At 34.4% G+C, this 26,223-nt stretch overlaps 1 protein-coding gene across 2 annotated transcripts; it reads left to right on the top strand.

The window, feature by feature from the left end:
- The first annotated feature begins 6,714 nt into the window (after positions 1-6,714).
- Positions 6,715-24,803, top strand: LOC121374907 (protocadherin-9-like). 2 transcript variants are annotated; one of them, XM_041502036.1, is made up of 5 exons: positions 6,715-9,505; positions 11,842-12,018; positions 12,399-12,537; positions 18,242-18,344; positions 21,815-21,937. In XM_041502036.1, exons 1-4 carry the CDS (start codon positions 6,788-6,790, stop codon positions 18,304-18,306), a joined length of 3,099 nt encoding a protein of 1,032 aa, XP_041357970.1. In that variant the 5' UTR covers positions 6,715-6,787; the 3' UTR covers positions 18,307-18,344; positions 21,815-21,937. The 2 variants fall into 2 exon arrangements, with proteins under 2 accessions (XP_041357970.1, XP_041357969.1); XM_041502035.1 differs by lacking the exon at positions 18,242-18,344 and having other exon boundaries at positions 21,815-24,803.
- Positions 24,804-26,223: the final 1,420 nt, after the last annotated feature.

Below are 26,223 nucleotides of genomic sequence, written 5' to 3'. Positions count from 1 at the left end.
TCATTCTGAGCGAAGGAAAAGTTTTATTTAATTTTCGGTTGCATTCATTCATTTGTTTGTTTGTTTGTTTGTTCTTTGTTGTTCGTTCGTTCGTTCGTTCGTTCGTTCAAATTATGTCTGTTACAATTATGAAACCACAGTCAGTAAATGTTTCTCAAATACTTTGTGTTTGAAGGGCATGTACACTACTGCAGTATAAGCAAACAAAAGAAAAGGATTTTTTTTTACATCACTGTGCATTTCACATTTATCAAATTGTTATTTAATGACTTGTTAATTGTGACATAGGTTTAGAATATGAATATAAAACAAGATGCTACCATACATGTATGTACTAATCTTTTCATTTAGGAACAAAGTGTCTTTTTTATAAACTTTTCCACTGACTGGACATCACACACCATGAACATTAATATGTCTGTTGTGAAGCATTGACTGTAATAGAAAACAACATGGTAGGTCTGTTTAATGAAGGGAGTTGACCAAGGATAATACAATCTATCACCATTGTGGGGTATAGATAAGGCAATTCCAACCCGAGGGAATGTTTTTTGTGAGGGCTGAGGTTTACAATGATACAACGTGAAATGGCAAACAGAATTTTGAAAACCATGAGTTATGACGTCAGTCATCGTAAAACATGAGTTATGACGTCACTCGTATGTAGAAATCATCTAGCCCTAGGGTCAGACAGATTTTTCTAGCACTGTGCAAAAGCTGGATAACCCTGTTCAGTGGGCAAGGATACTTTGCAGTTTGGCGTCAGCTACATTTCCTGTGTTCTACTAGTGCTATATAGACTCTGTTATAATTATAATGTTTTGTACCTAGATACATGTAGGTAATGATTAAACAATGCACAGGAGTTCTTTATACTTTATTTCCTTTGTAATATATTGTTCAGAAAGAAAATACCATCTGTAGTGAACTCAATACATTAATGTGTATATTGTCTTAATACAGTTGTACTGTGTGTGCTATATCAGCATAGCTGGTTGAGACTGATAGAGAAGAAATAGGCCTGTCTGTATATCAGAAGTTTTCATAGATCTGTTCTATCTTAAAACTGTTTCCCTGTCTCAGTGTAGAAAGAAAATCAACCAGTTGTTTAAGAACACAGCTGCTAGCCGATACAAGCTGACAAAGGTGAACACTTTTTGCTGCGTTCTAGTATTGATTTGTAGTTTACTGACCACGTGGGGAACTGGCATGTGATAGGAAGTGTTTATTTTAGCACCTTCACAAAAATACAGAATGAAAATTAATGTTTTAACTTAAATGTCTTAAAGATAACCAATCAAGAAATTTTGGTAATAAATAGTATATTTAGTTTTTACATGTTGCATAAAAACTCGAAAGAAAAAACTTTATACTTAATAATGTCTTTTATATCACTAGGAAAATGTTTATGTTCTTTGGTTGGTTTAAACATGGGATAAATATTTTGTGCCGAATTTACGAAGCCTGTTTTTGTTAAACGCAGATGTTTAAGGATTTTAAATGTATGTAGTTACATATGTGTAAGACATAAACAGGCTTTGTCAAAAAAAATTGGTCCATGATGTCTTTTTCTCTTTTTAATTTGTGCTCCAATGTTATCTTTGAAATATTAGACTTTTTGATATATTTATAACTTTTAATGATCAAACAAGCAACATTGCAGCATTTATTGGTCCACATGAATTAATCTTTAAAATATACAGTCCCATTTGAGAAACATTTTTCAGTAACAAATGGCAAAACATTTTGAGTTCTACAAACTTAAAATTGGGGAAACGTCAGATTCAATGAAGGAAATGTGTAGTAAGCATTAAGTACTATATATATATAGCAGGTTAATTAATTCATCCTACTCATTTCTTTTAAGTTGTCAGTCTACAAAGTTATTTGTGTTGTATGCGTTTCAGTGACCTGTAGCATCAGTCCATAAGTTGTCACATATTGTGTTCTTTAAAAGATAGATTATGTAATATTTTCTAAGACTGCACTAACGGGTGACTAATGAGTCTATCTGCGTAGTAATGGTTCTTCCAATTAGAGTCCAGCACACAATGTCTCCTGCCTCTCTCCACTCCTAGCAATCTTCAGACTTTCAAAATGTTAACACTCTTTAAAACGAGAACCATCAAAACTTGATTGTCCAGACCTCCGGTATTCATTGTCTAGGTACGTCATTCCTTTGACTATATTATGTATGAATAAGCTGTGTTAATGGAGACTCTTACAGCTGACGTCTGCTAAGGATATCTCCTGACAGTACTAAACCGAAGCATTTTCTTTTCTTGTTGGTCATGCTGTGAGGTAGAGTTCCGTTCAGTGGAGGAATCTGTTAATTCTGCCCCCACTTGGAAACCAGTCCTGAACAGCAAAGAGGACCTGTCTATTGTTGTCCAAGTGTTTCTTGAGGACAAGGTCCGTAATTACCTAGAAAACATTATCCTGGGTTCAGTGTGTTGTTTTGTGAACACCTGTAGTAGAATAGAGAATAGACAAGATGAACCTGCTGAGGTTCTGTTGATCACCCACAATGTACTGGTGACAGTTTTTTTCAGGTGTCTTTTTTTTCTCTAAAGACCGGTAATACCAGGTGGTTAAAGTTCGATTTGTTTAACGACACCACTAGAGCACAGTGCTTTATTAATCATCGACTATTGCATGTCAAACATTTGGTAATTTTGACAAATAGTCTCAGAGAGGAAAACCACTTCATTTTTCAATTAGTAGCAAAGGATCTTTTATATGCACCATCCCACATACAGGATAGCACATACCACAGCCTTTGATATAGCAGTTGTGGCACACTAGCTGGAGTGAGAAATAGCCCAATGGGCCCACCAACGGGAATCGATCCCAAACCGACTGTGCGTCAAGCAAGCGCTTTATACCACTGGGCTACGTCTAGCCTCGTTTACCAGTGGTATTGGTTATCTCAGATGTTAATACATTAATTAATACATTTTGAAATGGCTTTACCTTTAATATTTCAATATACATTTGTAATAGTTTAATATTTATTATAAAATTTAAATAATAGTTTAATCAAAATCAGTGATTGATACTATTGATCTATGATTGATTATAATTATAACTAGGTTCTAGCGATGTGTTGATCAAGAATGAAATCTATAAATATTGTGTCAGTATTTTCATTGAAAAATAGCTACAAGATACTTTCTTTTTCTTTTTAATCTTGAAAAAATAATCTTTTAAAAAGTTCAAATAATACAACTTCAGAAGAAAATGAGCTCCTTACTATTAACAATAACATAACAATTATTTGTTCTGGTTTTGTTCTTGTGTTAATTGTGTGCGTGTGGAACATGGCACCAGCTCACTGCACTGTACATAGGAGCTAATTGTTCTCTCTCCTAATGTTAGCACAGTGGTTAGCTAACACTGATTGCCCACAAAGACTGCCACACTTATCTGGCTCCAGGTCAGTGTGTGGTGGGTACACTTAACACACCAGCACCTCTGTTTTCAGTACATTGTCCTCCGCTTGCTGGACACAATTTCCAACATGTGTAATTAAGTGTTAATGGACTACCCAGTGGTTAGTTGTCTATCCATTTACAGGTATACTTTTGGACAGGTCTGGCAGGCAAGTTAATCATTTATTTCAACTTATAGGCCTATAAGTAAATATGGTCATGAAACAATGTTTTTAATATATGTATGATACACAATAATTCATTAAGTTCAGAGTTAAAAAGCCATTTTAGTTATAAAAGGTAAAGACTTTTCTGTAATGAAAGCATTGGTTAAAATGGCGAAGGATTTTTACTTTTACAAAACACATTTATTTAATGTTACATGTAGGTGTAAAAGCCATGAGTACCTGCCTTCTTAAATATGACTCGGGGGTTATAAAGATTAAATTACAAGTTTATTCAATATAGTTGGGGGGGGGGGGGGGGGGGGTTAAAGGCTGTACGTATTTACAGTGTATATACGGTACACACATTTTGTGATTTGTGGGTTGGAATCCCTGATCTGAATACACACAAAATTCAAATTGCATTTTTTTACAACTGTAGATCCTTGAAAAATAATCTAGAACTAGAACAGTAGTATATATCACATAATATTACATGTTTGCATTAAGTATAAAAAAAAACACCAAAATATTTGCTACCAATTTTGATTTAATTAAAGAATACTACATAACTGGCCATTAGATACCATTTATTTTATTAATTGTTTTAAAATGTATCTAACGAGCAAAAGTGAGTTAGATATGTTTTTAAATAAAGAGATGTAAAATAAATGGTATCTAACAGACACGAATGTAGTACATGTATTTTATTTCATACATATCCTAAAAAAAATCAGGTTTAAAATAAATTTTAACATCTTTTCCAACTAAAACTGAATTATGGTCCTAGTGCTTATAGTGAACTTATGCATCACAGACAAATCAGTTGTAGGTTAAATTGTACATCATTGGATGGTAAGGCAGTGGTGACCTAAGTAGGAACAGTTAGTTGTATGTTTTTAAATTGTTTTCAGACATGTATGTGTTATTAGTATGTGTTAACAAAAATAATGAATGATGTTCTCACCAATGGGTGCATAAGAATATCATTTCATTGAGTGTGCTAGTGTTGGTATATATACATTGTTGCTACTGGCAGTGGTTAGTGGGCATTGCTCTTTTTGTAGAACACTGGACTCTTGGTTCAAATCCTTTCAGTGGTACAATAGAGTGAAATAAAGTTAAATCCAGGGCTGCATTTTTTTATATACACAACCTTCTGCTGACTGACAGGAATGTTAGTTTGACACCTCAGCACATTTAGCTGTTGGTATTGGGTATCTATCATACAGTAAATATAACACTGTATGCAAATAATAAATATGACACTGTATGCAATAATAAATATGGCACTGTATGCAGTCATAAATAGGACACTGTATGCAAATAATAAACATGACACTGTATGCAAATAATAAATATGACACTGTATGCAAATAATAAATATGACACTATGCAAATAATAAATATGACACTGTATGCAGTAATAAATATGACACTATGCAAATAATAAATATGACACTATGCAAATAATAAATATGACACTGTATGCAGATAATAAATATTACACTGTATGCAATAATAAATGACACTGTATGCAGTAATAAATATGACACTGTATGCAATAAAAAATATGACACTATGCAAAAAAAAATATGACACTATGCAAATAATAAATATATTACTGTATGCAAATAATAAATATGACACTATGCAAATAATAAATATGACACTGTGCAAATAATTAGAGAAGAAACCATCAGATAGGCTAGGCTATACTTTTGATCACTTCTAAGGAGTTGTAGATTGTGAAGAGAATGGTCACAGTACTAGATAATTATATGTAATAACTTGAAAAGCAATTTGGAATAGATATGATTTATACATTCATGCAAATTTTTTATGATGTGCTTACTTATAACAGAATTTTATGTTATTGTTTGAAACAACATTTTCACAGGTTTTTTTAAACAAAACTGTAACCATACACTTTCTACCAGTTGAGTAAGTTTTTATCAGCTATTGTAAACACATCTTGTTTTGACAGCAATAGCAAACAAGGGGAAATTGCAGACTAATGAACTACCTTTTTTCCACTGGTTATTTAGCAAGCAGTGTCACTGGAATTTCAGTCACACTTTTATCTGAAGTGCATTGTCCTAAGACAACACAGACACCAGTCTAGCTCCACCATTAAAATGCACCTCAAGTGTTAAAACTTCCCTGTCCTCAGGCAGGGTGGTTGATGGCAACTGCAGACTGCTGTCTAAACAAGACAATCACTTCTCAGATTTCCCCCATTGTTCCACAAACAAACAGTTGTTCCTTTTTTTTCTCAGTATTTTCTCTAAGTGCAAAACTCCAGTTCCTGAGCATGTATGTTGACCTATGGAATGCACCACTTTGTACCTGCATCTTATTAGAGTAACACAAACTTTTGTGGTTTTGACTTAGAAAAAGAAATTTGTGACGCTTTCAATTTTTGGAATTAGACTGATTTTAAGATAGTAGTGATGTAAGTCAATAGAATTATATCAAGGTTGTGGGGGGTTTTCTTGTGTTTTTCTTTTCTTATCTTTTTAGTTTTTACTTGTTTTATTTCACACAGTATGTTAATGCCTTAAATACAGTGGGATTTTTGAAGATCACATATTTGTAATATTATACGAATACGTTTTTTCATATTAATGCATTTTTCGACATTTTTCTTTTAATTAATAATTTTAGTGCACTAGTATACATGTATTTGCAGTTTCCACTTGGTAACATCTGAACTTAAATAACAATTTAAAACAATACTATCAGATAATTTTCTTTAAAATATGTATATTTATGTGAAGTTGATATTTGTTTATAGTTAAATACAAAACAAAACTGGTCTTCTATTAGACTTGATAATTGTAGTTATGTTGCACATTGGAATTGGTACATTTAATACATGCAGTATGTAGTGATATACATGTAGATCTTCTATATTACAAATAATTTTAAATGTTTTGCTTGTAAGCTTTATTTAAAGAATGTTCTTCCTTGCTGATCTATTGTATTTTCTGTTTCACTGACAGCTTTTTATTTTAAATTTCAAATATAGCAAAATGTTCATGTTCTGTACTGTAATTTGTATTTTAAAACTTACTTAACGGTATTTTAATTTTGTGTTTTTCAGGTGTGCCCGATAAAATGAAGCAAATGTACAAATGAATCATCACATCTGTTTTTCCAAGCTGAAATAAAACTAAATTAACTTCAGTCATGGAAATCACCTCTTTTATGTTTAAATTTTTGCTGCCATTTGCTGTGCTGTGTTTGATAGAGGCAAATCGCCTGGCTTACCAAATCAAAGAGGAGGAGAGAGCTGGTCTCAGGGTTGGCAATGTTGCCATTGACAGTCTTCTGCAGGGAAACCTCTCCGCAACCGAATCAAAGAACATGAAATATGTATTCTTTTCTCAAGGAAACCCATTCTCCCATCTCTTTCTTATTGATGAGAAGGACAGTACGATCACAACTGCTCAAAAGATTGACAGGGAAAGTGTGTGCCATTCCAGACTGGAATGCGTTCTCAATTTAGACATAGCCATTTATAAAAAAGATTTGATGCGCAATGTGTACGACTTGTTCCAGTTGATGCAAGCTAAGGTGACGCTGATCGACATCAATGACAACCCTCCAGCATTTCCCCAGAGTACTGTTAGTCTGAGCGTCCCGGAATCAGTACCACTCAACCACATGTTGTTAGCAAGTGGGGCTGTGGATAGTGACACTGAACCCTTTTCCATTCAGACCTACAAAATAAGTCCTCAAACCGGAATGTTTGGCTTGAAAGAACAACGTAATTTGGATGGTAGTTCGGATCTTGCCATCGTGGTGAAACATTCTCTAGATCGTGAGACCAAAGACTTCTTCCAGGTGGTGGTGACAGCAATCGATGGCGGCAATCCTCCCAAGTCTGGTTCCGTCCTCATAAACATCACAGTCACCGATGTCAATGACAATGAGCCTGCCTTCCTCAAGTCTGTGTACAATGTGTCCATTTATGAAAATCGACCAATAAACTCAACAATTCTTCAAGTGTCGGCCGTCGATCAAGACTTGGATCAGAATGGTGAGGTGTCTTTTCAGTTTAGTTCACGACTTGTGCCAAAAGCTTTTGGGATTGATCCAAAGACAGGAAACATTTATGCAAAGGGTGAGATTGATTATGAATCTAATGAACAGTTTCAGCTCATAGTGAAAGCTCATGATCATGGAACTCCAGAATTATCGTCATTTGCTACAGTCATCATTAATGTTTTGGACGAGAACGACAATGCGCCCCAAATCAACATCAATCTTTCTCCGGAAGGTACAGATATTTCTGAAGGAGTGGAAATTGGAAAATTTATTGCACATGTTTCTGTGTCGGATGCAGACACTGGGCTAAATGGTGCAATTATGTGTGAAATGAGTGACTCGCACTTTGCATTACAGCAGTTCTACAACAATGTGTTTAACATATTCAAGATAACACTGAATAAGAGTCTGGATCATGAAAGATTTCCAACACACAATGTCACTGTGAAATGTCGAGATAATGGCAAAATTCCTAAATGGAACTCAACAAGTTTCACTGTTACAGTTCTTGATGAGAATGACAACTCACCTGAATTTTCTCGGGCAATGTTCACCGGAAGTATTCAGGAAAACAATGATATTGGTGAGGAGATTCTGCAAGTAGTAGCAAATGACTGGGACAGCTTGGAGAATGGCCGTGTATCTTACTCACTGGCAAGTGATGCTGGCTCGATGTTTGTCATCAATCCAGGGTCTGGTGTTATAAAAGCCAAATCTCCGTTTGACAGAGAAAAGACGTCACAGTATAATTTTCATGTCATTGCAACAGATCATGGCGTCCCCGCCAAGACATCTACAGCTGAGGTTGTCGTCAGTATCCTCGACCAGAACGACCAGCCACCATTCTTCACAAAACCAGTCTTTTTGTTTTACGTCCTGGAAAACCAACCATCCGGAACGCCAGTCGGCAATCTCACATTCACGGATGCAGATTTGGGTAAAGCTTCAAAAAATGTCTTCTCATTTTTACCGAATACCGATGCCGAATACTACTTTTCACTGGATCCCAGGACTGGCCAAATAAAAACACAGAGAGAGTTTGACAGAGAACTGCAGTCAAAGTTCAACTTCTCTGTACATGTGCAGGATCCATTCGTGCCAAATTTTTACGATACTTCAAAAGTCTCAGTGCAGATTCTTGATGATAATGATAATATTCCAAAAATAATTTTCCCAAGTGCAACGAACAATTCTGTGAGGGTGGTATACAATCAGAAGGTGGGCTCCATTATTGCCACTGTCAGAGCAGAAGACACAGATGATATTCTCCAGAGACGACTGTTCTTTTTCATAAAACAAGGAAACACGCAGGGCTTGTTCAACATCAACAGGATGACCGGTGACTTAGCTATTTCCAGACTAATGCGACTGTCTGATATTAAAACTCATAGCCTCATTTTGGCTGTGCAGGACAGTGGGCGCTCAGCAAAAATGGTTGAGGCAAAACTTGACATTGTCATTTTTACAAATGGCACTTATGGCGATGTGGATGGTCAACATGGACTGGATCAGAATATGTTGATTGTGATCATTCTTATTGCAGTGACAGTTATTTTAGCAATAGCCATCGTAGCTACTATATTTATGATTCGTAGAATAGACCGCGAACGCCATGGTCAGGTGGTGGTTTCAAAAACAGTAGAAGGTAACTGTGTGCCAGTTTCAGCTTCGTGTGAGACAAACAGGTTATCAACAGTGTCTAAAGATTCTAATGGAAATGATGGATTGTCGAAGAAGAACCGGAAGGAGGTTAGTTTTTCACTGGAGGATGACAAGGACACACACAATAGTAGTAATTCCTCGGGTCATGCCTCCATGTCAACCTTTGGAAGTGGTGGAGCTGAACATTCCGTAAAGGTAAGTCTTCTGTAATCTATAGTCCGTGCATCCTTCTACAAGGGCAGGACATAGCCCAGTGGTAGAGCATTCGCTTGATGCACGGTTGAGGGGTATCAAAGGCCGTGGTATGTGCTATCCTGTCTGTGGGATGGTGCTTATAAAAGATCCCCTGCTGCTTGCTAATTGAAAAAGAGTAGCCCATGAAGTGGCGACAGCAGGTTTCCTCTCTCAATATCTGTGTGGTCCTTAACCATATAATTTATCTGATGCCATATAACCATAAATAAAATGTGTTGAGTGTGTCGTTAAATAAAACATTTCCTTCCTCCAACAAAAATGTTTCTTGTAAATAATTTCATTTTGGTTTGATGTAAGAAGAAAAGTAAAAGTGTTTTAGAAATAACAAAAAAAAAACAGCTATTTTTGTGGGCAGAAAGAATTTTTTTTTTTATTTAACGACACACTCAACACATTTTATTTATGGTTATAACTTGTAGTAAATTCCATAGTATGAAAAAAGGTGTTCCCTGGGAGAATGACTACATGTATACTTAAACACCTATTTTTTAATTTTTTAATTGTTAACATTAAAATGTTTTAGTTTTTTTAATAAAACAACTTTCGTGTAACTGTGTAAGTCTACTAATTTTTTTACTTTAGGGTTTAATAATAATTTGCTTAAAATATTATTAAAGGCAACACTTTGTAAAAAATATGCATCCATTAATTAGTTAATTTGTTACTTATTCTGTGTTTTTGGTCATCTTTACTTGCATAACTTTAAACTGAAATATTTTGAATGTTTTTGAAAAAAATAACATAATGTTTAATTAAAAAGATAACTGTAATGTAAAAACATGTCCATTTCTATACTGGGTACATTATACAATTGTATACTGCCAATGAAAACAACAAATCATTGCCAACTCCTGCACTTGGTCTTCTCTTCCACTCTGTGTTTTGATAAGGTCTTTTGTTGAGTTATTTGGCTTAACAGTAAACATCTTCTCTCAAAGGCCAAACAAGAACTTTAGGTTCTCTTTCTGCTCCTTCCATCAAACGCTACAGCAGTTGTTTGAGACAACTGATGTTGAATTCTCACTGGGAGATAGAATTCCTTACTTTCTATTGTCTAGCTGGAAGCTAGCATTCATATAAGGAAATTTGCCATGGATTCCATTTCATCATTGTTACCTTTATGAAAAAACAAGACTATATTGATTTATTACTTTTTATTTTTGGCTTTTTTGTTCTTCTTCTTTTGGCTTTTTTTTTTTTGGGTTGGGGGGGGGGTTTGGATGATGGTTTTGCCAGACAAAACTGAACTTTTTAAAAATTATTATTATTGTATTGTGTTATTCAGAATTGATAGTGAATATATCTATAATATTAAATATTATTTTAGTTTAATCATGGCTTCTAGATTATGGTAGCCCCACTCCCATGGCTAGTGATATTCAATGTTGGGCTGGTAAATAACTACTGTTGCCATGCCCGACGGATAGTGAATTTTTTTGGTCAAATGTTGCAGTTAAGTCTATTTTGTAAATATGAATATCCTGAGCCCCAAACCCACCCCATTGTTAGTGTTTTTGAGCTATATCTCTCTCTTTAGGTGACATATCCAATTTTTACTATTATTTGGTAAAAAAACTAAAGTAGGGCTAGTGAATTTTTAATTGTGGCTAGTAAATTTTTAAAATCACTGATCCCATGGCTAGTGGATTTTATAAAAAGTCTAGAAGTCCTGGTTTAATGTTTGAATTGATTGCTATAAGCGTTTGACTTTTGTTTTGTGTTTACAAAGTAAAAAGGTATAAAATTGATTACAATGGTGACAGCTGTGGTCATGGCAGCAACTGCAGCAACTTTTGCATGTGGACCCATTGGGTTATTTCTCGCTCCAGTCAGTGCACTACAACTGGAATATCAAAGATGTGGTATGTGTTATCCTGTCTGTGGGATGGTGCATATAAAAGATCTCTTGCTGCTAATCAATAAAGAGTAGCCCATGAAGTGGCAACAATGGGTTTCCTCTGTCAATATCTGTGTGATCCTTAACAATATGTCCGACGCCATATAACTGTAAATAAAATGTGTTGAGTGCGTCATTAAATAAAACATTTGCATGTAGCTCAACATTAATGTTTAGCATTTAGCACTGAGATGAATACCACTATCAATGGATGCAGCTGTCAGTGAGATTAAATAAGTGTATGGTAGGCAACAGGCTGTGTAATATACCAACATCTACATCTACACTGGTATGCATTTAATCAGAGAAAAGTTTGGTTTATGTTGGGACAAAATATTTTAAAGTACATGTGTAATATTAATCTTTTTTTATATTTCAGAATTCCAATGGCGTGGGTTTGGTGATAGGTAATAGTAGTGCTGTTGCAGTTTCCAGTCAGAATGATATAAACAGTCCTCAGGCAGTGACCAATAGTCATACGAGTATTCCAGTTCACAATATTCCATTGCATCCACCCACTGATAAACACTGGATTCAGAACATCAACCAAGAAGAGGTTCGTAAAATGTAGATTGTATTGGTTAATTTGGTCTTATTTACATATATATTAAAACGTTGACTATTGACTGAGCCTAAAACTCGAGAACTTTAATAATTATTTTAATATTCAAGAAATCCATGAATCTACAAATCGTTGTCATATTTTTATGGGGCAAAAGGTCATGTTGGAAATTATTCCTTTAGGCTGTTTTTCAAGTAACTGGGATCATTGGTCATGATAGATTTTATCTACAACATGAACTTTACAAACACTTATACATACTAAACAAGTATAAATTCTCCAGAAACTGTGGAATTAATTTTTGTTAATTTTACAAAAAATTAACAGTTTAGTAAATGCAATATTGTATTTTCTAATCTAATGTTTGTTTGTAGGCGAAGCATTTAATGGAGTTGTTGAAAAAGCCAGATGATGTAATAAGTGAGTCGTCTGGAGAGACTGGAACCAGCGACAGTGGGCGTGGTGGCAGTGATGATGATATTAACAATTCCAGGCCTATCAGTCATGATACAGGTATTAACAGCAGTGTGTTTTCATTTATAAGTATTCTATCTGAACTCGGTAAAATTAGCATTCATAGCTCTACACTATTTTTGTAGAGTAACCTGTGCTCATATTTTTTAGCCTAAATAGCTGTTAAACTTTCTCTCAATCTCCAGTTGTGGTGAATTGATTATTTGACAGAAAACAGAAAATACAGTCAGAAAAAGGATCCACGAAGGGTCTTTGATGTTATAACCAAAGTACCTTAGGTTAATGTTCTAGATTCCAACCCATCTCCCAGTCAAGGTCAGTAGATGTTGCAACTGATCTAGTTCGTGCCCGTTCTTTGGTCACAGTGAAGTGAACTATCCAATCAGTAAAACCAATACATGATAATTTGTCACTGAGAAATTAATGTTTTTATTTCCCAGTGGAGTAATAACATGAATATATGAAAAAAGTGTTACGCTATTCTTTGTTCTTTTTGTCTTCAAATATTTTTGATGGTGTGTATATTTATGAGGAATAATCTATGTGCTAGTAGCAGGCTTCATCTGTTAGTCAGTAGACAAGTGTTGCACGCGATTAACTAATGTGCTGCAGAGTTCAAGAGTTGTTTCTCTCCACTGATGTAACTTGTGTTTTACATATATTTAATCAATGAGTACCTTTATTACACTTCTCTGATTTGGTCTCACAGGAGAGTTAGCAAGGTATCACAATATTGGTGAGGTGTTTCATTAGTAAGTCTGCTATCAGTAACGTCCACTGGGAGCTTACTTTAATTATTCTGCCTCTTTATAAACGTGACATACAAAACTGTTGGAGGGAAGAGAGTGTCTTCAGTGCATTCTTTGAATACAAACACATTTTGTAATTTTAATTATAAGTTATTTTCATTTTCTACTAATCCCTTTTTATGGTCATCAATATCATTTTGTGGCCTCAATTATTATAAAATATAATCTCCGATGTGTCATATTTTGTGCCAATCCCTGCCTTCCATACATCACTATCAGTTAATCTTAGTGATCAGGTGTGTGGCTCGATCAATGAACCTCCCTGAAGACACATCGGGAAACTTCGTACTAGGATATGGTAAATTACACTAAATGTTCACCTAACCGTTTTGAAGATTACAAAGACACCCACTCCATTGCTATATGCCCTCAAGGTAATTCATTACATGCATTATTTATGATCTGTAATGAAACACTATTACTGCTCTGTTATGTTTTGAAGAATTAAATAAATGTTGATTTTAGTTTTACTAAAAAAAAAGATTGCTTGCGGTATTTTGCATCTAATGTTAGATCATATTAAAAGTCATAAATTATTTCAATTTTTTTAGCACAATGATGATAAAGAATTGAAATTAATAAATTTCTTAATCAGTGATGGCACAACGAAAATTGTCTTTTTCAACATCTTCAACTACCTACATTTTGTAATATTCAGTCACATGTTCCCAGTGTATATGAATGTAAGAATATAAACTTGAGGGATTGTTTGGTTGTTGAAGGTATATACAGCTTACATAGCCGGCCACTTTAGCTGTTAGTTGATGAGTAGGTGTTTTTATCTTGGTGCTATGGTTTGATCTGTGTAGGTTTCTTCTTATCTGTGTGTTTGTTAACTCCTGGAAAGTTTTCCGCTGCATTTTGTAACTTCAGCAATTGAGAGCAATCATAGATGGCCTTATCAGAGAGAGTTCACATTGTGTATGTAACTCTGGTTGGGCTGGGTGTCTGGGAATTATCGCGTTGTTGTCTACAGGTGTGTCATCTCGCAGTGTAACTGAGATTTGTAATCAGTTCAGTCTCGCTTTCAGATCAACAGGTATGCGAAGTTTAGTAGAAATGTTGAATCTCACTTGGTGTTTGATCCATCCTAATTTCATTGTTTAGGAGATTTGTAACTTCGGAAAAATGTTGTCACCCAGTTATTTATTAAGTTGGGTTTTGGTTGTTTTTTTTCACAAAATTGTGCACATAATATGTTAAAATATTGTTACTTTATGTGCACCTCTTAAAATAGAATAGAATAGATGTTTAATGACTCCCCAGCAGGAAAAATACATCGGCTATTTGGGTGTCAAACTATGGTAAATGCAAAAACAGTGCACCTCTTAACAGTGCATAATATGAGTTCTTCTTCAGCATTCAATTGGTTGTATTGTATCCTTTGTCCCATGAGAGTCACAAAAAGGGATGTCAGGCCCCACAGCTTGGTATCCATCGTAGTACTCACAGGCAAGATTTGTTGCCTCTCTTTGTTATAGAGTGGTAATATTAGTAATATTGAATGGGCATTTACCCCTGTATTTTTTATGACTGTAATTTGTAATCCTTGCCTTGCTCAATTTGAAAGAACACCAATAACTCTGTGGTCATACTACTGGTTTTTGTTGTCTTTTAGTGCGTTCTCATAAATAAATAAAAATCTAATAGTTATTCATAAATGTGCAGTAGTTATACTGCTGTTGCTTTAAACAATAAAGGTATTAATGTTAATTAACTGGCAGACATTGCTCCCCTGTGATCTTCTATTCCTTTACAACTTCGGGGCACTTGGTCAGGACATATAATGGGTTATCAGTAGTGGTGTTTAAGACATCATAAAGTTATATTGCTCACTGTGTACCATGCAACTCTTGTGAGAGCTGGTCTCTCTTTGAAGGTGACACATTGCTGCAGGAATTGCTTTATTTCCCCACTGAAGTACACCTCAAGGAGATGGTGCTGCACTGTGCAGTGTTTGCAGATGTCTGCTTGATGGTGTAACTATTCATTACTTTAGTGCTACTTGTATTAAGTCACCATTACTGTCCCAGCATAGTTCAGCACTTGAAACTAGACTATGTAATGGTGCATTTAAACTTTTTAATTACGTTTTATTGAACCGAATCGGCTATTTTCAATGGCTGGTGCCATCAGTATATACATATAACATTTATTGATGCTGTTGCTACTGGTTACTGTTAACATTATATTTCGGAATCTAAAGAAATAAAATGATATTTGTCATGGGATTAATAAAACAGTGTGTATAAATAAAAATATAATCAGATTAATTATTTAATGTCGAGAGACGGCCTCATTTAAAATGTTATACTTCAGCATTTACTTTGTCAGATTGTTAGCTCATTAAATCAGATTAATTATTTAATGTCGAGAGACAGCCTCATTTAAAATGTTATACTCCAACATTTACTTTGTCAGATTCTTAGCTCATTAAATAGGACCTTTTAAGTTCTTTATCAGCTTTTTATGTTTAAAAGAACTGGCCCTAATTCTTAAACAGTTTGGATTATTTTTTACTATTACAGCTTTCTTTACAATTAAATTACACATTACTTGCCACTGCTTGCTTATATTATCAGTTTTGGCAAATTCAGTGTCTTCTGCTCATCTTTATGTTTGTAGTAGCTCAAGCTGTGTCTTATGTTGTTCATACCCCAGGTCATGGCTATTGTAATGTGAGACTTTGGTCCGAAGACAGTTGTATACTAAAAAATATGGCTGTCATAATTTTCTCAATAATGTTGAATAAACTATAAATAAGTCATGAACTGAATGTGAGCAAGATATTAATGTGAAAAATGTGTCTGTGTATCGGTGCAGTAATTACTTACTTAAAACATTGTTTTTAACCAATATCACCATGTTTTTAAAAGACAAACAAGCAAAACCAATTCCAAGAACAGATGTGTACATGATCAGAATAAAATTACATGTACTATTTTATGTCATTATAATAAATATCTATGTTTACCTATATCCCAACACAATAATATCATGAGGCATTATTTTTCTGATTTATAGTATTTGCACTATTGAATAAACCGTATATCAGTACTTGTCTGTAATAATGAATAAATGTCCTATCTGTACTCTGAGTAAACTAAACCTTTTGTCTTGTGCTATGAGTAAACTGGACCTGGACTTACTGTCTGTACTATGAGTAAACTAAACCTTTTGTCTTGTGCTATGAGTAGACTGGACCTGGACTTACTGTCTGTACTCTGAGTAAACTAAACCTTTTGTCTTGTGCTATGAGTAGACTGGACCTGGACTTACTGTCTGTACTATGAGTAAACTAAACCTTTTGTCTTGTGCTATGAGTAGACTGGACCTGGACCTACTGTCTGTACTATGAGTAAACTAAACCTTTTGTCTTGTGCTATGAGTAGACTGGACCTGGACTTACTGTCTGTACTATGAGTAAACTAAACCTTTTGTCTTGTGCTATGAGTAGACTGGACCTGGACCTACTGTCTGTACTATGAGTAAACTAAACCTTTTGTCTTGTGCTATGAGTAGACTGGACCTGGACCTACTGTCTGTACTATGAGTAAACTAAACCTTTTGTCTTGTGCTATGAGTAGACTGGACCTGGACCTACTGTCTGTACTATGAGTAAACTAAACCTTTTGTCTTGTGCTATGAGTAGACTGGACCTGGACCTACTGTCTGTACTATGAGTAAACTAAACCTTTTGTCTTGTGCTATGAGTAGACTGGACCTGGACCTACTGTCTGTACTCTGAGTAAACTAAACCTTTTGTCTTGTGCTATGAGTAAGCTGGACCTGGACCTACTGTCTGTACTATGAGTAAACTAAACCTTTTGTCTTGTGCTATGAGTAGACTGGACCTGGACTTACTGTCTGTACTCTGAGTAAACTAAACCTTTTGTCTTGTGCTATGAGTAGACTGGACCTGGACCTACTGTCTGTACTATGAGTAAACTAAACCTTTTGTCTTGTGCTATGAGTAGACTGGACCTGGACCTACTGTCTGTACTATGAGTAAACTAAACCTTTTGTCTTGTGCTATGAGTAGACTGGACCTGGACCTACTGTCTGTACTATGAGTAAACTAAACCTTTTGTCTTGTGCTATGAGTAAGCTGGACCTGGACCTACTGTCTGTACTATGAGTAAACTAAACCTTTTGTCTTGTGCTATGAGTAGACTGGACCTGGACCTACTGTCTGTACTATGAGTAAACTAAACCTTTTGTCTTGTGCTATGAGTAAGCTGGACCTGGACCTACTGTCTGTACTATGAGTAAACTAAACTTTTTGTGCTATGAGTAAGCTGGACCTACTGTCTGTACCATAAGTCATTAAAACCTTTTATCTTGTTCTATGAGTAAACTGGACCTTCTGTCTGTATTACGAATAAACTAAACCTTTTGTTTGTACTACGTTTTCTGTCCCAGAGCAAGTCACTGGCTATCCAGAAACAGGCCCGGGGATGGACATGCTCGAAACTAGTGGTATATGAGCATGTAAAAATTATTCTCACTCGCACTTTGTACTACGAGTAAACTAAACCTTTTGTTTGTACTACGAGTAAACTAAACCTTTTGTCTTGTGCTATGAGTAGACTGGACCTGGACCTACTGTCTGTACTATGAGTAAACTAAACATTTTGTGCTATGAGTAAGCTGGACCTAATGTCTGTACTATGAGTAAACTAAACATTTTGTGCTATGAGTAAGCTGGACCTACTGTCTGTACCATAAGTAATTAAAACCTTGTGTCTTGTTCTATGAGTAAACTGGACCTTCTGTCTGTACTATGAGTAAACTAAACCTTTTGTCTGTACTATTAGTAAACTAAACCTTTTGTCTGTACTATGAGTAAACTAAACCTTTTGTTTGTACTATGAATAAACTAAACATTTTGTCTGTAACTATGAATAAAACTGTATGTTTTGTGATATTTTAAGCGAAAAAGACCCCAGTGTCTTCTAGTCCGTGTAGCCCTGTGTCGATCAAACAGTGGTATGTATAGCCAGGTGGGCTAGCTACTAACCCGCCTCGTAAGGCATGGTAAGTGCCTCCTGGCATGAAGTGCTGCATGAACCGCTGTTGTTAGTATGCCAAATTGTTGTCGTCACTATTTCAATCTGGGTACTTTTCAGTTTAAAAAATTATTCTTTACTGAAAGCAAGATGGGGTTTTGTTTTCACATTACTTCTCTTTTTAAACTATTAAAATATACAAATATTTTGATACATTAATAACATTTGGAAATAATAACATTTTTAAATTAGAAAATGATCAGTCTGTAGACATATGAAAATGTTGGGAGCACAAAAATGTAGTTTAAATAAATAATATTAATAAAGAGTGTTTTAAATATTAGACATTGATAAAACTAGCATATTTTCAGATCTATTCAGATACCGGTAGTTGTTGCCTTTTGTGTTATTTTTGTTGGTCATTTTCACAGCTGGTTTTCGTGTGGTTTGCATCTGTGTTTGTTTGACTTAGCACAGATCGCTGATGTTCTCAAATGTTGATTATTCGATACTCGTTGACTAACTCGCCCCAAAATGAACTAATTTCCAGCAGTATTTTGCATGGTTTGATGACTTTATTAAGTGATGTTTTTTCAAAGTCAGTTTTGGAATTCACTTTGTTTTTTTTTGGGTTTTTTTTCAGTGGTTTTGATTTTTTGTGTGTTTGGTCATTTATTGCAATATGTTTAGTATTTCAAGTTATTTTTAACATACTCAAAAGTTCTGTCCAAATTAATAACTCAATAATTCATTATATGGTTATTAAGACACCATTGGAAACTAAACAGAGTATCCCGAAATAATATTAATCTAGACACAAATGACTATCGGTACTAAATACACATATCGGAAATTGATGATGAGCAATAAACTGCTCTTCTGATATTATATAGAGAAATTGCTCTCAGTTTTAAATTCAGTAATTTGGAGTAAAAGAAAGCAATTTTTCATCCCTGTGGAAATCATTTTGCACAAGCACACACAACCATAAGGAATTACTAATGAGCCGAAAATTACAGTTACAGCTGTGCTAATTGGAGCACATGAAATTGCATGTTCAAAGAGGTCAAAATTGACAGTTAATACCAAGAAAAATCTGCAAATTAACACTATTAAATTATTACTAAATTTTAATATGAAATGTGGATGTTTTGGGGTGTTTTTATATACACATTTTATCATTATCAGGGTTACAGAAAGTACTAGTCTGCTTGCCAAATACAAGTAAAAAATATTGACGGACAAGTTAAAAAATTTAACCAACAGGCAAATTTTTTTTTCTTCTGACTTTGCAAATAAATAATTAGTTTTCTGTTGAATCCGTGTTTCCACATGTGACAATTTTGAACTATTGAGAATGATGGCAAAATCTGTACCACATCATCTCTGTTCTGTATAGACCTTCCAGTGCTATATTATAAGCCGTGGCTATGTTCTTTTGTACATTAGAGACTCGTTGGCTAAGTGCAAGACACCAGAATTTACTGAAGTGCTTCGCTTGTTGTGCCAGTTGTCAGTCACTTTTGGAACATCTGGTGTTGCGATTGAATGTTGTTATTTTCTGTACCAGTTTGAAAATGCAATATTCGGGTAATAATAAAATTGAATATCTTACTGAATGTTAATTTAGATTAATTTTTAGTAAATATAATACAGTTGATTAAATAGCAATATATTGTTTTATATTTTATGCAATGCAATCATAATTATCAACCAAAAAAAAAATGTGTAGTAGCAATTTTACATTGAGCTTGTTTTAAAATGCTATTTTAATATGAGAAGTGTCATGGGTGTGTAGATTAGTATTGCAGTGCTATGAATTGTGGTGTAATTTGAATAGTTGAGACTATGGTTTATGTGAATGAGTGCAAAGAATGTTCAATCAGAAAGTCATGTGAAATGCACATGATAACACTAAACGTTTATTATTAATAATAATAATAATAATAATAATAATTAACTCTTCTGCATCTAAGATGTAGCTTATAATGTTTGAGGTCTTCATCCATAACAAAATCATTGTTCTATAGCCATTGCTTCACAACTGGCGTAGCAAAAGCTGTGGTATGTACTATCCCATCTGTGGGATACTGCTTATATAAGGTTCATTGCTGCTAATGGAAAAAAGTAGCCCATGTTGTGGTGGCAGCAGGTTTCCTTTCTCAGGATCTACATGTATATGGTCCTTAACCATATTTCTCTCATCCCTAGCTATGCAAGACAGACCTATTCCATGACATCAGCCTACACAGAATAAATCTGTCTTTCATGGGCTTTGACGTCATTACAGTTAACTTTTTACATCGTTGGTAATAAATGACGTCATATTAATGCAAGTTAGTGATCTGACAACAGTTTTAGATTGATATTTCATTATTAAAAACTTCATTATATAAGCTATCTTGTTAATTTGTAGTGTTAAATTATATTTAACACATGAAACCGATGTGACAAATATGATAGTGTAGTTTATGATACAATGCTAAAATAAAGAAGTTACTTTTTCAGCCATCGTTTTTTTTCTGTTCATATAAAAATATTTGTAGTTTATTTATCAAATGGATAACAGGAAACGACTCCATCATATGCGGTCATGTGGAATAGAAACAGTACACCCTAGGTAGTGGAAATTTCAACCCTGGGACTCGGCATTTCCACCACCTCTGATGTACTTTTTCAATCCCACATGACCGCATATGATGGAGTCTTATAGTCTGACACCAAGTAACCGTGAATTAAAATGTGTTGTGCATCATTGAATAATACATTTCTTCTTCACTCGGCAGCCATTCTCATAGTCACTGGGTTGATTAATCAATAGGAAAGAGATTATTTTCTTTCATGCTTCATATGTCTTAGTTCAAAAAATTAATTAAATCTTAAATCAACTTGGACAGTTATTTTGTATCTTAATTTAAAAATTAATTAAATCTTAACAAATATGAGCTGTGACTTTATGAAAGAGATCAGAAAATGTCACTTTTTTTTTTCTATATTGTGTTATAATCTACTTAATTACAAGTGAGCAATGCAGTTTAATAACTTAATTCATCACAATAAAATACTCTTATTTTTGTGATGCATTTATCATTTGCTTTCAGTGTTTTCAGTTACATATTTATGTTAGTTGTGTCTTTTGAATACTAAACTAAAACACTTAATTAAAATGGAGGTAGGGGGTATTCGTAAAGAAAGCGTAACTTTGTGAAGAATGGCTGTAAGACAAGTATGTGTCAGATGATTTGTGTATATTTATTTCTCACATTCATCAAATAAGACTTAAGTGATCACTACATTTTGAAACACAGACAGTGACATTTCTACTTAGGTTAAAGTCCAGCTTAATGGGTTTTTTTACCTCTGTAACTTGACATAAACATTATTCTGCGATTGTCACACGAGAGCTTAGACACTTCATGATTTACATCTACAAGTTTTGATATTATATGACATAACTAAACTTTTCAGAGTTCTACATGTTCTCTTGTTGTTTTGTAGATGATCTTCATAATGTTCATCCTGCGATGTACCTGGGAAAGGGACACGACTTGTATCCGCGATACAATAAAGGGAGACAACCCAGTCCATCATTCCCCCAGCAGCAACTGAACGGAGATGCTCATTGGCCGGTGCGGTCACCAATGGGGATGAGCCACATCTGTGAAGACGAGAGTTCCTTTGAGGAAGACGCACCAGACTGTGGCAACGACCTCAATCGTAGTTCTACAGCTAGTCAGCGTGGATTCGAAAACTTTAATCCACATCCCAAATACTCAAAAGATCCATTTGTGCACTTAAAGTACGAGTCCTATCATCCACATCCGATGAGTGGTTTCCATTACAATTCAAATCCACATAACTTTGGTGGTGTAGGGAGTTGGCAAGCTGATTCAATGAGTTGTCGTGACGACGATGACAGAACTACGACATCGGGCAGTTACACGATTAACCCCGATGATCTCAGACTAGATATGGATGATGTGTTTTATCAAGACCGTGATGTTGTAGTCTGAAACACTATTGTCCTGATGACTGCCTGACAATAGGTGTCTTGTGTTTACGAAGTTCATGTGCTTCCAACATCATGTGATTATCAACAGTTACTTAGAAAATAGTATTGTATCATTCACACTGCATAATGACATTGTTATTTGTGAGTCTTATATTTCTGTTCTTTCGCAGATTTCGATTTCGATCATAACACATACACATAGTTTATTTTATACGTTGATGAATTCAAAACATTTACATGAAATGTATATTCAAGAAAGTTTCATGCATGTTTAATTCAGAGTAGTCTTAAAGGTTAACTTTATAATAAAGAAAAGTTAAAATCAGAGAAAAAAAGTAGTTTTGCCATCTTGCAGACAAATATCAGGAGATAACATTACGTATGTTTTAATTTCCAACAAAGGCTATTTCAATTTCATAAAAATTCTTTAAAATTCTTAATTAAAATTGCTTTTTGGCTAAAAGGACCAACAATTAACTTTCTTGAATAGTGACATAGTTCTTATGGTTTTTTCTTGAATATTGATGTAATTTGAATGACTTGCAGTATTGTGTACATACTGAAAACAATGATGTCACGTCCTTGTTTTTAGGATAAAGTTTGGAACCTTTAGTAGAGGTACTTGTAAGACATTTTGCAGCACAATCATGAAAGCAAAAGAATGAATAACACTTTAATCGTTAATGGAAATACAAAAAATACAGTGAAGCAGATTTAAAGCACACACCTCATAGTTCATAATTTTATCATAAAATTAACCTTTAATTGCTATGTTGGTCAGGTCAGAAATACTTTGTTATCAAACAAAAACATTACAACAGCAATGTTATACTGAAAACAAAAAAGTCATGCACTCCATGTAGTTTATTATTCTGTAGGTACATTAGTATTTGCAAAATGATGTCATTCATATATTGACATCATTCCCATTCAGGTCAGGTCAGGTCATCGGGTTTTACGTGCACATTCAGAACAAGCTGTTGTAGCGCACGCCCGTCCATGACAGGAATTCCCATTCAAAAGACCCCAGCCATATATACATCATTTGAATATCAAGTAATGACTGGAAGTTTCTTGAGTATAAAGTTTATCAAAAAGAGTATATGATAAAGATAATCTTTTAACAAGAAGAGATTATTACCCATGTTTATTTCAGTATCGTCATTGTCATATGTTACCTAATTATATGATATTGACAATATTGAACACACTTTGGTCATAACTTTATATATAAATACAAATTATAAAATGTCGACAATTAATGACTTCAGCTATGTTCATGTGATTTGAAAGAATAGATTGAACAAGCCTTTCTGGGTATAAGATTACTTACTCAGTTATTATTAAAAACAGGACACTAGCATATTATATTAATGAACAATTGTAGGGAATACAGTTTTCCCCAGGATAAATATGGTGCTATTAACTTGTTTGTTATGATGTTAAAATGTTTGTTTTATATATTTTTTGTTTTGTTTTGTTTATGTTTACAGACATTGTATTATGTCAGTTAAAAAGCTGGTTAGAAATGAATTAGACTATTCATTATTGGTAATTAATGTGTACTTAATTTTGTAGCCTTAACAGTTAAAAACCATGCAACCATTGCTCATTGTTTTGTTTTTTGGCATACTGCGTTTTGCACATGTTTGTGTGGTACCTACATTCTAACACTGTGTGTAAAACTAGATCAGGATGTGTATGACTGTTTTGTATTAATTACTTCACATTTCAGTAATATAATGATAACACTCTTCTCTTCTTCTTTTTTCATTCTGTATATTAATCTAAAAAAAAAAATCATTTTCACTTTATTTCCTCTTTTCACAGTAAAATGATAATTCAGCATAATGATCAGCAAATTTTATTACCAGAGTTTAATTTGTTTGGATTACATTTCATAAACAAGTGCATTCTCCCATGATATTGCAAGGAAGTAGATGAAATAAAAATAACTCTTACTTTCCCTATTGCAGCCTGTAAATTACACCAGGTTTTATCATAGAGCTGATCTATAATTCTCCAGTTCGCCAATGTTTAGACCCAGCTGCCTTTCCAAGTTTTTATTGGGGGTGATTTGATGCTATCTACAACTGCTCATGACATTAAGATTTTCCTGTATTCTGCAATAAATATCTTGATGAAATCTGGGGGCGGGGGTTCTCAAAAGGACAATTTATCAAAAATCCATGACTGATGTGTCTGAATGCATGTGAAATCAGTTTTGTTTTGAAAAATCATCTGTAATTTAAATGTGTATTTGAGTTTTTTTATTCAATATAATTATTTTTTACATGTAGTGTTTTAAAATCAAGTGTTTTGTCACTAAGGCCTCATATTTCGATTTAACTATTTAAGTTAAAGTTTGTTTTGTTCAACAACAACACTAGATCACATTGATTCATTTTGGAACATTTGGTAATTTTTCTAATGTAGTCTTGGAGGAAATCCGCTACATTTTTTCACTAGCAGTAAGGTTCTTTTATATGCACTTTCCCATTTGCACTTTAGTACATGCCACAGCCTTTGATATACCAGTCATGGGTCACTGGTTGGGATGGGAAAAAAATAATAATTAGAGGATGGGTCCAGTGAGGTGATTCGATCCTGTGATGCAAGCTCCTCAGGAAACCACTCTAGATCATGACCCTAAATATTTGATGACAGCTTTTAATGGAAGACATGCAAGCTTGAAATTTATACAAAATAAGAGTATGTAAAATAATTTAACTATCAGTTCTTTTTTTTTTTCTTTGTGGTGGTAACTTTGTCTTCCATTTTATTTACTTCCAACAGTATTAATGACTTAAGATACACAGAAGGGCTGCTTAGACAATATCAATGTCTGAAAGTAAAAGACTTTTCCATCGTTACACTATTTCATACAGTATCAGTGAGGACACTGTTTGACAGGCCGATAATGATGACGAGTTAACTACTTGGCCACATCAGTATGCAAGGAATGCTTACACTAGTTCTGGAAGGGTGAAGACGTCATTGTAAATTTTCTAGCACTTGTGGTCAGCTTGTGGCATTGCATCTCTCTCACGTGGACCGTTCACCAAGACAGACTGCCAACATGTGTGAAAGTGCCACTGTCGGGTGTGCGCCATCTTTATGGTGGCCACCTCCGCTGAACCGTGCATTTGTCCATCTTAACTGCATTATTGTGGCCGTGATAACATCGTGTGGAGTTTTATTGGCATTATTATGTCACATAAACTTGAGGAGATTATGCCTAAATCAGCAAAGTGGACATTTATTCCAGATGACCCTTTCTGATCATTGCTTTCATTTGATTGCACTTTTGATATGAATGTTTGTAAAGAGCACTTGTATTGCCAGTCTTTGAACTTGCTGACCTCCCATTGAATTGACATTAATTTTGTCAAATTTTAATAATGCACAGAATAAATATTCTTAGAAATGATTGAAGGCAACAAATGTGTACTGTTTTTCATGTTCAATGATTTTAACTTGAATAGAGTACTTTTGACAAAAGAGAAATTGGTTACTACATGTATGTACAGTGAAAGTGCTCAAAATTAGACTCCCATGGGATGAATAAAAAGTCTAGTTTTAAGTGGTATCTGGTTTAGAAAGATCCTGTTCTGTACTGATATTTAAAAAGAGACCGTGAAAACATCCTATTTTGAAGGAATTCCGGTTTGGAGAAAATTCTGTTTTCAGGGGTCTTACTGTACTTTGGAGATTTTTGTTTTTACACTACAAAGTCAAATAGTTTGCTTAGTAACATGCTATAAGAAGACCGTACACATTTTGTTGGACACTGGTCCACTCTGGTTTTCATCTTGAGAGTTGAAGCTGTCTTGTAGCCTGTTGTTTATGGATGAGACCCACAGTAGCAAGGGTGGTCTGGAATGTGGTTCTCACT

The sequence above is a fragment of the Gigantopelta aegis genome, chromosome 6, assembly GCF_016097555.1.
Source record: "Gigantopelta aegis isolate Gae_Host chromosome 6, Gae_host_genome, whole genome shotgun sequence".
Classification (NCBI taxonomy): Eukaryota; Metazoa; Mollusca; class Gastropoda; order Neomphalida; family Peltospiridae; genus Gigantopelta; species Gigantopelta aegis.
The sequence above is the reverse complement of the archived record's forward strand: the minus strand, read 5'-3'. Positions and strand labels throughout refer to the sequence as shown.

What these genes read in the sequence shown, in the direction of transcription:
- LOC121374907 (XM_041502035.1), top strand. Translation starts at nt 6,788, where the DNA reads ATGGAAATCACCTCTTTTATGTTTAAATTTTTGCTGCCATTTGCTGTG. An exon ending in GAGCTGAACATTCCGTAAAG is followed by an intron (nt 9,506 to 11,841) that starts GTAAGTCTTCTG and finishes TTTATATTTCAG; the next exon opens with AATTCCAATGGCGTGGGTTT. An exon ending in AGAACATCAACCAAGAAGAG is followed by an intron (nt 12,019 to 12,398) that starts GTTCGTAAAATG and finishes GTTTGTTTGTAG; the next exon opens with GCGAAGCATTTAATGGAGTT.